Below are 12,507 nucleotides of genomic sequence, written 5' to 3' on the forward strand. Positions count from 1 at the left end.
TGGAGCAAAGTGCACGTTAGGCTGGTGATGTGCATATACCAACTGGAGTGGTGGGGGAGTCAGGGTAGTAAATAAGGTTAAAATGGCAGAGGGCAGACAGACAGAGATGGACACTGCCACTCAAGTATATAATGTAGCCATTTCGTCCTTAAATGGAAATAACAAAGATGATGGGAGGAAATAATGGATAAAAGTGACTTATATGTACAAACCAGGCAACAGGATCATGTGCTGATCACTTGCCAGGCTGTATTAGAGTGCATTTTGTTTAAGTCCTTCCTCCCGCGACTGTGAGTCTCTAAGAGAAGCCTGCATGCCAGTGCTGTGTGTGGCAGAGCCTGGCATGGAGTCGATATGCATGGAATGACCACAGGAATGAATGCCAAAAAGACAGACCATATTTGATTTCTATTTTGAACTATATATTAATAGGATTGGTAAAAATTAAGAAATCATAAGCAATCAAAAGAAACTATTCACTGGTACACTTGGATGGAGCTCACGGCCATTATCCTTAGTAAAAACTGTCAATCTCCAAAGGATGTATGTTGTGTGATTCCATTTATATAACATTCTCAAAATGACAATACAATGATGATCACAGTTGTTTCTGGGGACAGGGATGTGAGTGTGAGTGAATGTGTTTGTGAGTGTGTGTGTGTGTGTGAAAGTGTGAGTGAGTGTATGTCTGTGTGGGTGTGAGTGAATGTATTTGTGAGTGTGTGTTTGTGTGAAAGTATGAGTGTGTGTGTGTGTGAGTGTGTGTGTGTTTGTGAGTGTGTGTGGTGGGGGTGTTGCTAAAGGAGCAGCATGAGGAAGCTCCTTTGTGGTGACAGAACAGGTCTATATATTGACTGTGTTAGTTCTGTGAGTCAGTACATGAATCTGACTGCACAGAACTACACACACACACACACACACACCTGAATGCATATAAAAACCAGTGGAAGCTGAGCAGGTCATTAGTCTAGCTTAGTATGGACCACAGTACAGTACCCGGGTCAGCTGCCTAGTCTGGATACTGTATTAAGAGTTACTAAGACATTACCATTGGGAAAAGCCAACTGAAGGGATCACAGGGCTCTCATTTATTATTTTTGCAACCACCTATGAGTCTACAATTATTTCAAAATAAAAAGTCTTTAAAAATTGGGCAAAAATTTTTTCAGAAATCAAAAATTATTAGATAAAGCCACTGACAGTTTCTATGTAAATGACTAATTCAAAATTTTATTTGGATCCAATAAAATAAGTGATACTTGAAATTATACATTTTACAGCTTTTAAAATTAAATTTACAAGATTAATATTAATTATAAAGAAAATATTAAAAAGTAACCCCTAGAAGCACTTTTTATTAATCTCAACACACTTTTACCACTTCTGAAGTTATTTTTAAGATACTGGTTTATGTAGCAGCTTACCTTTTTCAGTGACGTTAACTAAAATTGTTGATTCCGACTGACCCAGAGGATTGCGAGCTTTCAAAGTAAAATTATATATTTCTTGATTTGGAAGCATTTGGAAGGATAACTGATAGCTTTCATTCATGGGCACTTCAACTCTTTCAAACCTGACATATTTTCCTGAAAAACTAAAAATTAAGAGAGAAATAAGGAATACTAAAGTAATATCAAAATGGCAAGAGTTAAATAGTGCAGGAAAAAAATAATGGGTAGATTTCTAATAATTAATGTTTTCAGTGTTTATACTTCTAATTATAGGTGTACTACATACTTAGGGAAGAAAGTGGAGTAAACAGAAGAAAATAATCTGCCATAAGCCCATTACCAAGAAACAGTCTCTGTTCCTATTTGAGGGTTCTTATTTCTGGGCTTTTTAAAAAAGGAGACAAATTGAGTCTGCATGCATTAAATTGCAGCATTGAGAATATACCCAATTTTGTACTGCATTTTTGTTTTTATAACTTCCTCATTATATAAATGAGAAAGAACATTTCCCTGTGTCATGTAACATCCTTCTAATAGACTTCTTGCTAGTTAAGTCTGACATCTTTTCCTTGTGACCTTTACCTTTCAAATAAAGTATAAACTGTATTGTGTGTGCCCACCAACGCTGTCGGTCTTCCTGGATCCCAAGTACATATAATCTGTTTTAAATCATATGTCTCACAATTCAGTTTTTGAGGAATATCAGGTGGATCTAAAAGGAAAAAGAAAAAAAAAAGCTATTTATTGTTACATATTTTCCCTGAAAACACTGTTCCATAAATGTTACATTTTATAGAATTTCCTTAAAAAATGAAATAATTGTGATATATAATGTATCACAGAACTGTATACTTAAAACCTATGTAATTTTACTAACCATTCTCACCCAAATAAATTTTAATTTTAAAAAATGAAATAATTTATTATTTTACTTCTTAATGCAGGAATTATCATTCTTTCTATAGCATGTTTTTTTGTAGTTCATATTACATTAGAAACGACAGATTAAAATACTCTGAAGAGTGACTACTGGCTCATTTGAAATCTCTCCAATAGCAACCTGAAGATACTATCATTTTTTTCCCTTAAATCCTATTTGAGTCTACCAAATCTCTCAAAGGAAGTTGTGTCGAACAAGTAAAAAAAATCTATAGGTTAAAAGTATTATTATCTATCATCTATATATTGTGATTTGAAAAGAATATCAAATCATATTAAAAGTCAACATAAGTCATGTTACAAGTTTCAGAGTTCTTAAATAAGTTACAGGGACTATTAACAAAGTAACTAATTCTCGGTAAAATTCTACATCTCCCTATATTCAAAGTGGCTACTGCTCTTCTGTTGGTTTTGTTCTTTTTTTTTTTTTGCACTACAGAATAAATTTTCTTTTATTTTCAGAGCTTTTTGGATTTTGGAATTGCAGAGAAGGGGGTTTTGTTCTTTACTGAAGCTATTCTTTCTGGCTTTGTTCAGGCATGAATAGGAAAAAAAAAGTGTTTTTGAGTGTGTCTGAGACTCTTAAAGTAATAAGGGAAAATTCTGCAGTCTGACACTGATTATGGAAATTGATCTCTCTATAATCAAGTTTAACCAAGCACATGTAGAAACTGATACTGCCTACTATCATATTCATCCAAACTATCGGTCACTGAAATTAGCTTTTTATTTTTATTTTTATCTATTTTTATTTTTTTAAAAGATTTTATTGGGGATTGGGGGAGGGAACAGCATTGGGGAAGGGGAACTGACAAGTTGCTGTCCTTTTGTTCTTCAGTCTAGTTGTGGAGGACATCGCTTCACTGGCCCATGTTGGTCTTATCGCTGCGCTCTTCCCGGATAAGGCAGATCGGTCGCCGGCCATTGGATGGCTGCTCACGGCAGTTCACTGCAGCTCTCGCCAGTGGCTGGCAGCCAGCCTGAGCTCATGGCAGCCCACTGCAGCCCCACTGCAGCCTACGCCGCCTCCAGCCACTCACGACAGCGCAGCTCCAAATCGAGCTGTTGTGTTCACCATCTTAGCTTGTAAAGGGTGCAGTGTCACTGGCCCGTGTGGGAACCGAACTGGCAGCCCTGCTGCTCAGAGCTCACTCTCCCAAGCCAACTCTTAACCAACTGAGCCACTCGGCCAGCTCCAAGGTAAGCGTTTTAAAAAACAATTATCTACTTGTTGAAAAATTCTGTAAAATATTTTTTTAAAAAACTAAAATTTGAAAACAGTTCTTACTTTATCAACCAAGACTTAGAAAATTTCACACACCTTCCCCAGAGATAAGAATAATATCCTCCAGAGATAGTTTAAGTAATACCAAGAGGAGTAATGAGTATTAATATAAAAGTCTAACAATGTGGATAATGAAATTAACATTGACATATTTGTTTCGAAAACTGTTTTAAATCTAAGGCCAAACTTTCAGTCATTTTATTAAAATGACATACAGAAGTTTTTAGTATATTTAAAATGCTGATTGTTTTAGTATTTGGCAGATATATTAAGTTAAAATACTTAAAATCCAAACAACAAACTAGAAAGAAGTGGAAGCAAAGACAGAGGAGAGGAGAAAAAACAAGAGGGCAGTATTTAAAAGGTAATGTCTGGATTTTCTTTTTTTTTCCCCCCAAATAAATAAACTCATAAAAAAATAAACTGAGGCTAGTCAAAAGCTAGGTATAAATCAACTGCATTTCTATGAACCAAGGAAATAGAAACTGTAATTTAAAAAACAAAGTCATTTTTTATTAAAATATTTTCAAATGAAAAAGTATAAAATTTGGCATATGATATAAATATTTACACACTCTAACTCTATGTTACAGTGTATTGTTTTAAAATATCTTAAGTATAATGAAAGATGAACATTTAGGTCAATAAAAATAACTAATTTGAATGATGACTGAACAACAATGTTTATAAAATATCTACTTTGCTTATGACTAAATTAGCTCATGCATGAACACTGACAAGTATTGGTAAATAACTATCCTTCCGTCTGCCAGATAACAAATTTATTTTGATAAACTGGAGAGAAAAAACCCCACTTTATTAGCACCAACATAAACATGTAGGGGTAAATTTACCAAAAGATATACAAAATCTCATATCACAAGCTGATTCTAAAATTCTTTTCAATCTTTTCCATAAATTGTGGGTTAATAGGATATTCGTAGGGGAAAGGAAATAAATGAATCTTGATCCCTAACTCACACCATAAACCACCCTTGTTGTAAATTTCTAAAGAGCTCCCCCTGAAGGGAAATTCTCTAGCTGCTCCTGAGCTGACAAATACTGACCAATATTTCAACCTCCAGTGCTACAAATAAAGGTTAACTTATGAATTAAATGGGTTTATTTTATTTAGAACTATGACAGAAGATTAGGACACTTTTTGAAATAATAAAAACTGAATATTGTCATCTTTTAAGTTTTAATTTTTTTCTTTGTACTTTTAAGTGGATATCTTACTTTCTGGTTATCACCTATCAAGCAGCCTTACTACGTATAACACTGGCTCTCAACTGAGAAGCCAAGATCATTTGTGTAGAATGCTGCAATTCACTTCCTAAAACTCCATTAGGAAAGAAAATTTAATTTTCCAAAATTTAATTTTGAACACAGCCTCACCCTCACTTGAATCCTACAATGCACTACTGGGAAGGCAAATGGAGAGTAAGGTTACAGCCATCAAGCTGAGAAGCGTACCTAATCCTGGTTATTGCCTTGGAAGTAGGTCGTAAGTTTCTATGGAAGTAAGACAGACACAGAACTGCCAATCTAGAGCACAGCTAAGAATCATAAAAAGCATAAGAACATCATTAAGCACTCAAAAGAAAATCACAAAACCCACTCACTACATCTCACACATTTTTATTCATGAGCGAGACCTTAGACCAAGCATAGGGCAGGGAGGACAGGGCACACTGCTGGGGGCAGAGCTGTCAGTGCACATTACAGCAACCACAGGGGAGGAAAACTCCAGGTGCACAATTATCCCTGACATCCAACGTAAGTCCTATGGGTAGAGCAGTCCCCACAACAGCTTCTGGAAATGCCATGGGATTTTAGAACTGTAGGAGTGCCAAGTTAATAGTAGAGATGCCCCTGAGTTTTGGAGCATCCACGAGCACATCACACACAGAGCACAGGGAGAGAGAAGTCTTCTCACCCACGTCATCTGCTACCCTCTTCTCAAATACAGCGTTTAAAAGTTGGAGAAGCACATATTATGCTATTGAAATATTTTGTGAACAATTATTTCTATTTCTTTAGTTTGGGTACTTATTTTAGAAAAGGTATGCTATGATTAGGTGGGAAATTAACTTATATAAAATAATTCCTAAACAATGTACGATTTAGAAATATACTAACTACTCTTGACTCAACAAAGCTGTTAACTACTAATTTAAACTAAAAGTTAGTAGCTGGATGTTTCAAATCTTACTACAAAACCTACAAGCTATATAGATACAGGTATGTAGAAAACAAGCTTAGAACTCAGCTTTAAACAAGCAAAAATTCTGGTGCCTTCACATATCATTTATATTAAAGAATTAAAAAAAATAAGAAATAGAATCAGCCCACCCCGAAAAAGCATTAAGGCTTTAAGAGAGGACAAAAACAGATTAATAGAAGCTCTTTTTTAGAAAAACAAAAAACTTTATACTTACATCCCACAAAAATAACTGTTCCCGACATGCTTTCTTTTGTTGCGAAAACCACATTTGTTCCACTACTTGCAGAAACAGAAATATTATAGATCTTGATTGCAACATTTTCCCCATCAAGATGAATAAGGGGACATTGTGTACTGCCGATCTGTGCTGACAATACTTTTTCTTGAGTCACACAACAAAATGTTATATTTGAGCCCACAAGTATCACTTTGTCTTGAGGAAAAACGTTAGCCTGAGAATCAGGATCAACGGACCCTAGAAAGAGCAAAAGGAATTAATTACAAAAACTTTAGACATCTTTTACCATAAAATAGCCCAGTATATATAAAACATACTGTTAGGTGCTTTGTAATAATGGTGGCCCAAAGATAAGATATGTCCCACAGGTTTCAAAAGAGCAAGACATATAACAAGAAATAAAAGTGTGTATGGTTTCATTTACTTATGGTGAGGTGACGGTGGGGGAGTGGAACGGATTGTAGGTCAATGTTTAAGGTCAGAGTTAATGTCTAAGAAGTTCTAAAGGTTCAATAAATGGGTTTATATCCACATGTGAAAAATCAACACCAAGAAAAAGTCACTCATTAAATAATTCCATTCCTCTGAAATGATAATATGTATTTAGGGCAGACTTCTTCCTTTCCATCACTCTAAATATGTTTTACTTCACATCCTAAAAATCACTTTATTCCTAACTCTCTGCAGATTAAAGCCCCACTTAATTTTTATTTTCTTAAATAGCCAATAGCCTCTAGTCTCCTATTTCCTCTCTGATAGACTGCAATCTGACTTGTACTCTGGCCGAATTGCTCAATCCAATGGCCACTTCGGAATAGCCTTCCCGTGCCTTCCACACCAGGTGCGCTGCTGGAAGTCTTCCTTCTCATTGGGTTCCACAGCACTGGACACTCGCGGGCTACTCTTAACCCTCTGGGCGCTGCTGGCTTTGCTGGCCTTTATCTTTCACCCTCCCTGAGACACACAAGCTTCTAAGGCATGGGACATTGGTCTCCATTTCCCTTTCCCTGACTTACGTCACCTTTAGGATTTAGGAAGTTTCACATTACAGATATGCTGAGAATTCTCAAACGTGTATCTACAGCTCCAACAAACCATCTGGATGCAAAGCTCATTTCCAACGGCCTATGTGACACTGCTCCACAGGCACTGCACACACACACCTCAAGCTCAACATAGTAAAAATGAAACTGACCTTTGCCACCTAATTAGTTCATGTACTTTCTGTCTCAGTGGACGGCATCCCCAGCCACCCAGGTGCCCAAACTGATAGTCACATTTGGCTCCCTTACAGAAAGGTGCACAGTTACTAATTTTAACTGTCTCCTCAGTGTTTTCACATATTTCCCCCTTTTCATTTCTAAACCAAGTGTCCGGGTTATGCTCTCACTGTCCTTTGGGGAACTGCAATGACACTCTCCTTATCTACCCAGCTCCAGGCCTTCCTTCCTCTGATCCATTTCTCCCTTTGTCACTAACATGAATAATCTACAGTGATTACCAGCCTTTTAAAGGACTTCATTTTATGGTCAACTATTTTGTAGGTCCTCTCTCATACTGCCAGCATTCCACCTGCATGGAAGTTTTATTCAGTGTACTGGTGATTTTTGGCATACTTGTAGATTCTCATGTTCTCTGCAATAACTCTGTAGTTCACACGGGTCTGCTGTGTGGATGAGAAATTGGGAGCCATTTTTAAAAAATACAGACTTGATCTCATTACCGCCTATATAAAATTTTTAAATGTTCAATGCCTACCACAATGATTTTCAATCTGGGTGTTTAGCCAATCCAATCACTCAGCAAGTTCTTTAAAAATACAGATTCCTGAAGCCAACCTCAGACTTTTTGAATCATAGGTTCTGCAACAGGGACTTGGGAGATCCCCAGGTGACCTTCCTGCTGCCAAATGGGGCTCGGAGAACCAAAAGCTTCAACTAAAACTTACCCTTAAGCAAGATTAGTCTAATGCACTTGAAACAAAAATTCTTTAAATAGAAGCTTACAAGCAACGTTCTTCAGTGGGCTCCAGTCACTCCACTCTTTGCGACCAGAGAAATGAGAATCATCAATGTAGTATCTAATTCCCACATAGTGAGTGGTGCACTCCAAGGGCATGTCGGAGGTCCAGCTCCAGTGATGCACTGTATCCTGACCATTCAGAGTTGTGTTGTAGGTTAGCTAAAAAATGAACGCAAACACAAAATTATATTACCCAATACTGATACATTCTTATTTTCTTTAGGATTAAAAAACACAACAGACTGTATATGATCGCCAGCTAAGAAGGTTAAAGGTTTGTCCTTTTGTAAAACTATCTGTTTTCTGTAAGGAATAACAGGAGAGTTAATAGTAACGAAAAATCCTGATTCATTTATGTTTAATTCTACAATTTTAGGCCCTACTGCATTATTATTCAAGATGTTGCTATTCCAAAACATTCAATACAGTTCATAAGAAAATATACCATTGCCTAAAATGATCTTCATTTGTCATGGAGAAAAAATAATGGGTTTATATCTCTAAGAGTTAAAGTCAAAGAGAGGAAAAGCATTTCAACAAAATAAATTATTGTTTCAGACTGGATTTGTTTTTTATATAAGCATTACATATTTTTTTTATTTTTAAATATGCAACTTATAATAATATAAAATATGAATCGCAATTGTGAAAAACAGTTAACGATTTCAATCATTGAGGATCTACTAAAAGAGGCCTTGGGACTTCCAGTTAAAGACAACAGATTTAATAAATGCCTTTCCTTCACTCTTATTTCCTGAAATCCCTCTAAAACAAAGAGTACACAGGTTATTTTGAATTTTTTTTTTTTAGGTGTAAATGCACAAAGGTAAAAAAAAAGATACAACACCAATAAAATTTCAGATGCTAAAGAGTAGATGAATAATGATAACTGACTTAGAAGATCTGAGAAAGCTGAATCCCAAGACTCCAGTGGGAAAGCCAGAAACATGAATTCTATCACAGAAATGCCAAAGGGTTCAGGAAATGGCTGTACCAGGTTCTCCTGGAAATGCATAGTGAAGGTGAGGTGAAAAACAGAAAGACTGCCTCAAAGTTATTTGGATATGTTAGGCACCCAGATCCCCTCTGACATTCTATGCTACCAAAGGACTACCTTTCTTCACCTTGGCAGAACAATGGAGACTTACGTTCTGGAAAAGTAAAGCAGAATACCTCTGGATTGAAGATACTCAAGAAGATTTCTGAATGTGGAATACTGTACCAAAAACAGGGAGATTGCTAACCTACGCATTCTGAAGGCTGGGGTGAGGCGCCTGCCTTCTTTCCCTACTCTGCTCTCAGGATAGTGATGGCCAAGTCGTAATTACCAGGTAGGACTCTATACAAACTTTTCTGGGGCATATAAACAGATCAAGATTAAAAGCTAAAATAATATTAAGATTTTGCCTAACATATTATTAATAACTAGACAGCCCATCCTCATTACCTATGTTGAGCCCCAATCAACCAGTCTCATGTAGGCAAACAAAAGTTCCAACTAGATTTTCCTTATTTTTTTAAGAGACACTCATTTAAATAAGAGCAGCAACCAAGATGACCAGAAAATGGAGGCAAAGCTCTAATATAAAAGTCAAGATCAAAATAAAGAAAAAAAGCAACTTGAAGAAACAGATTGCACAGAAAGAAAAAATTCTTTAAAAAAATCACTGATACCCACAGAGATAAGACACTGTATCCATGAAACAAGAACAAGATACATTAAAAAAACAAAAAAACAAAAAGGGATCTCTTGTAAATTAAAAAATATATTAATAGAAATTTAATATTAGGATTGTAAGACAAAACTTAGGAAAAATTGCTCAGAAAACAGAGCAAAATGTAGATGGAAGTAGGAATGATAAGACAATTAGAGGATCAGTCTAGAAGGTCCAATTTCTAAAGAACAGAGATGAGAAGATCAAAGATATAAAATAAGAAAATTTCTCAAGTGGACAAACATGTTTTCAGACTGAATGGGCCCCAAAATGAGTGTCCAGCACAATAGATAAAGATAGATCCACCAAAAAAAAAAAAAAATCAACAATGTCTTCAAAATCTTGAGAAAATTTCCCAACCTAGAATTCCATACCCAGCTAAACTAGCAATCATGAGTGAGTGCAGAATAAAGACATTTTTCATAAATGTCTTGTCTCAATGTATTCACCAAGTAGTACTTTACATTCCACCTGGAAGTGTGTGAAATTTCCAGTTGATAATATCTTCTCAATATCTGAAATAGTCTTTAAAATTGCATTGGCAACTAATTTAAATTTTAAAAAATAAAATATATCTGCAAGGTAGTTATAAATAGCAGAGAGTTATAATAGGAAATACCTACTAGAATATATGCGTCCACCCAAAATGAAGAAATAAAAGGAAAACGGAATTCAGAAAAAAGAAGATCCATCAAAAGAAAAAGGTAAAAGAGATCCCTTGAATGATCATGGAAACCCCCTGGACCTCAGCTTCCTAATGATGTGCCAAAAGACACGGAGGTTTGCCCTGAATGGGTTATGGGTATACCTGGGTTTGAATCTGCAAACCTACGGTTGGCTGGTAGGAGTTGAGGCCGCTGGAGCTCCTGAGACACCTCTGGCCACAAGAGTCCTCAGCTATTTACCACAATCTGTGCTACACAAATACTGCCAGTGTCTGTGTGAGGCCTTGTATCAAAAGGGTTGGGAAGTAAGTTAGAAGGCCCTCAGAGAGATTTATTCACACATATTTAACTGATAAAATACTAGTATGTTTGAACATTTCAACAGGAGAGTTACACAACTTGGAGAAAATTAAGGATTGAATTAATGAAGCAGACAAACAAAACTAAAAATACAATATGAGACATTGTAAACCCTCCCCCCCGCCCCAAAAAAAGGAAAAGAATAGTAGAATAGTACACACTACTTGGTTTAGTTGTGAATAGTGTTTATATAACCACAATACAAACAATGAATATTGGTCTATCGAAAATTGTAACAGAATGATACTAGGAAAAGACAGAAAATGTGAAAAAGAGAAAGCACAAAATCAAACACAAAAGCACGTGAGTGTGTCCGCCTGGGTTGGGAGGTGAGAGGGATCTAAATTTTCATCGTTTATTGTTTAAAGCATTGCTCAAAATTAAAAAGAAAAAGAAAAGGAAAAAGCAATATTAGCATGCTATTTGGAAAAATAGAGATAAAAAATCAGCTAAAATTGAATTAAGATTGACTGTTTACAAAAAGAGAAAAATGGGAGGGGCAAGGGTGCTGTGTAACTCCCAGGTGTCGTTCACATCCCGGTCTGTACAATGCACAGCTTCCACAGCTGTATGTGAGCCCATGAACAGAAACTGTCAAGTTATAAGTGACACACTATAAATGAAACTTATAAATGAAACACTATAGTATTCTTGATCTTTAAACTATTGTGAAACAACAGCATTATAAACTGTCACAAAATGACTGATTATAAGCAATTCTAACTTAAATGTTGACATCAATAACGTAAAATTATAAATGAAAATATCACATTTTTATGGACCTGATTCATTTATCCTCAGATATTTCACTTTTTAAAATGAATTTGGGGGCTGGCTGAGTGGCTCATTGATTAAGAGTTGGCTTGGGAATGTGAGCTCTGAGCAGCAGGGCCGCCAGTTTGGATCCCACATGGGCCAGTGATGCTGCGCCCTCTACAGCTAAGATGGTGAACAACAGCTAGACTTGGAGCTGGGCTGCCGTGAGTGGCCGGTGATGGCATAGGCTGCAGTGGGGCTGCGGTGGGCTGTGGTGAGCTACCGTGAGTGGCTGGCAGCCAGCATGAGCAGCCGGCAGCCAGTGTGAGCTGCCATGAGCAGCCGTGAACGGCCGTCCAATGGCCAGTGACTGATCTGTCTCAGCCGGGAAGAGCGCAATCATCACAATACCAACATGGGCCAGTGAAGCGACATTCTCCACAACTAGACTGAAGAACAAAAGGACAGCAACTTGTCTGTTCCCCTTCCCCAATTCCCCAATAAAATCTTAAAAAAAAATTAATTTGTTTTATTTCTATTTTTATCACCTCTTGCTGTATACCCCCACAGAAAGATTTTTCTTCAAAGATCATATTCCCAAAAGTCGGAAATTACTACCTTTCCTTTATTGTCTTGTTATGCATCTTGTGGCAATGAGTCATATAACCTTAGAACAATTAGAATAATATTTCCGTTTATTCACGTTTGATTTCACTCACAATTCAGAGCATCTCTCCTACTCTAGCATCCTTAAGTTAGTTTTTAAAAATCTAGCCCACAAAGGAAGTAATAACTAATAGTTGTTCAGCAGCTTTATAAATATCATGTCATTAACTAGAGCAAACATTA

At 36.4% G+C, this 12,507-nt stretch overlaps 1 protein-coding gene across 1 annotated transcript in view; it reads right to left on the reverse strand.

The window, feature by feature from the left end:
• Window positions 1-12,507, reverse strand: part of LIFR (LIF receptor subunit alpha) — a 68,523-nt gene that overhangs the window by 26,243 nt on the left and 29,773 nt on the right. Inside the window, exons 6-9 of the mRNA XM_019650738.1 lie at window positions 8,147-8,321; window positions 6,117-6,377; window positions 2,034-2,163; window positions 1,425-1,594 (exon numbers count right to left, since the gene is read on the reverse strand). Of these exons, the coding sequence (XP_019506283.1) occupies window positions 1,425-1,594; window positions 2,034-2,163; window positions 6,117-6,377; window positions 8,147-8,321 (736 nt within the window). The remainder of the gene's footprint in view (window positions 1-1,424; window positions 1,595-2,033; window positions 2,164-6,116; window positions 6,378-8,146; window positions 8,322-12,507) is intronic.

The sequence above is a fragment of the Hipposideros armiger genome, unplaced genomic scaffold (assembly GCF_001890085.2).
Source record: "Hipposideros armiger isolate ML-2016 unplaced genomic scaffold, ASM189008v1 scaffold_146, whole genome shotgun sequence".
Taxonomy (NCBI): domain Eukaryota; kingdom Metazoa; phylum Chordata; class Mammalia; order Chiroptera; family Hipposideridae; genus Hipposideros; species Hipposideros armiger.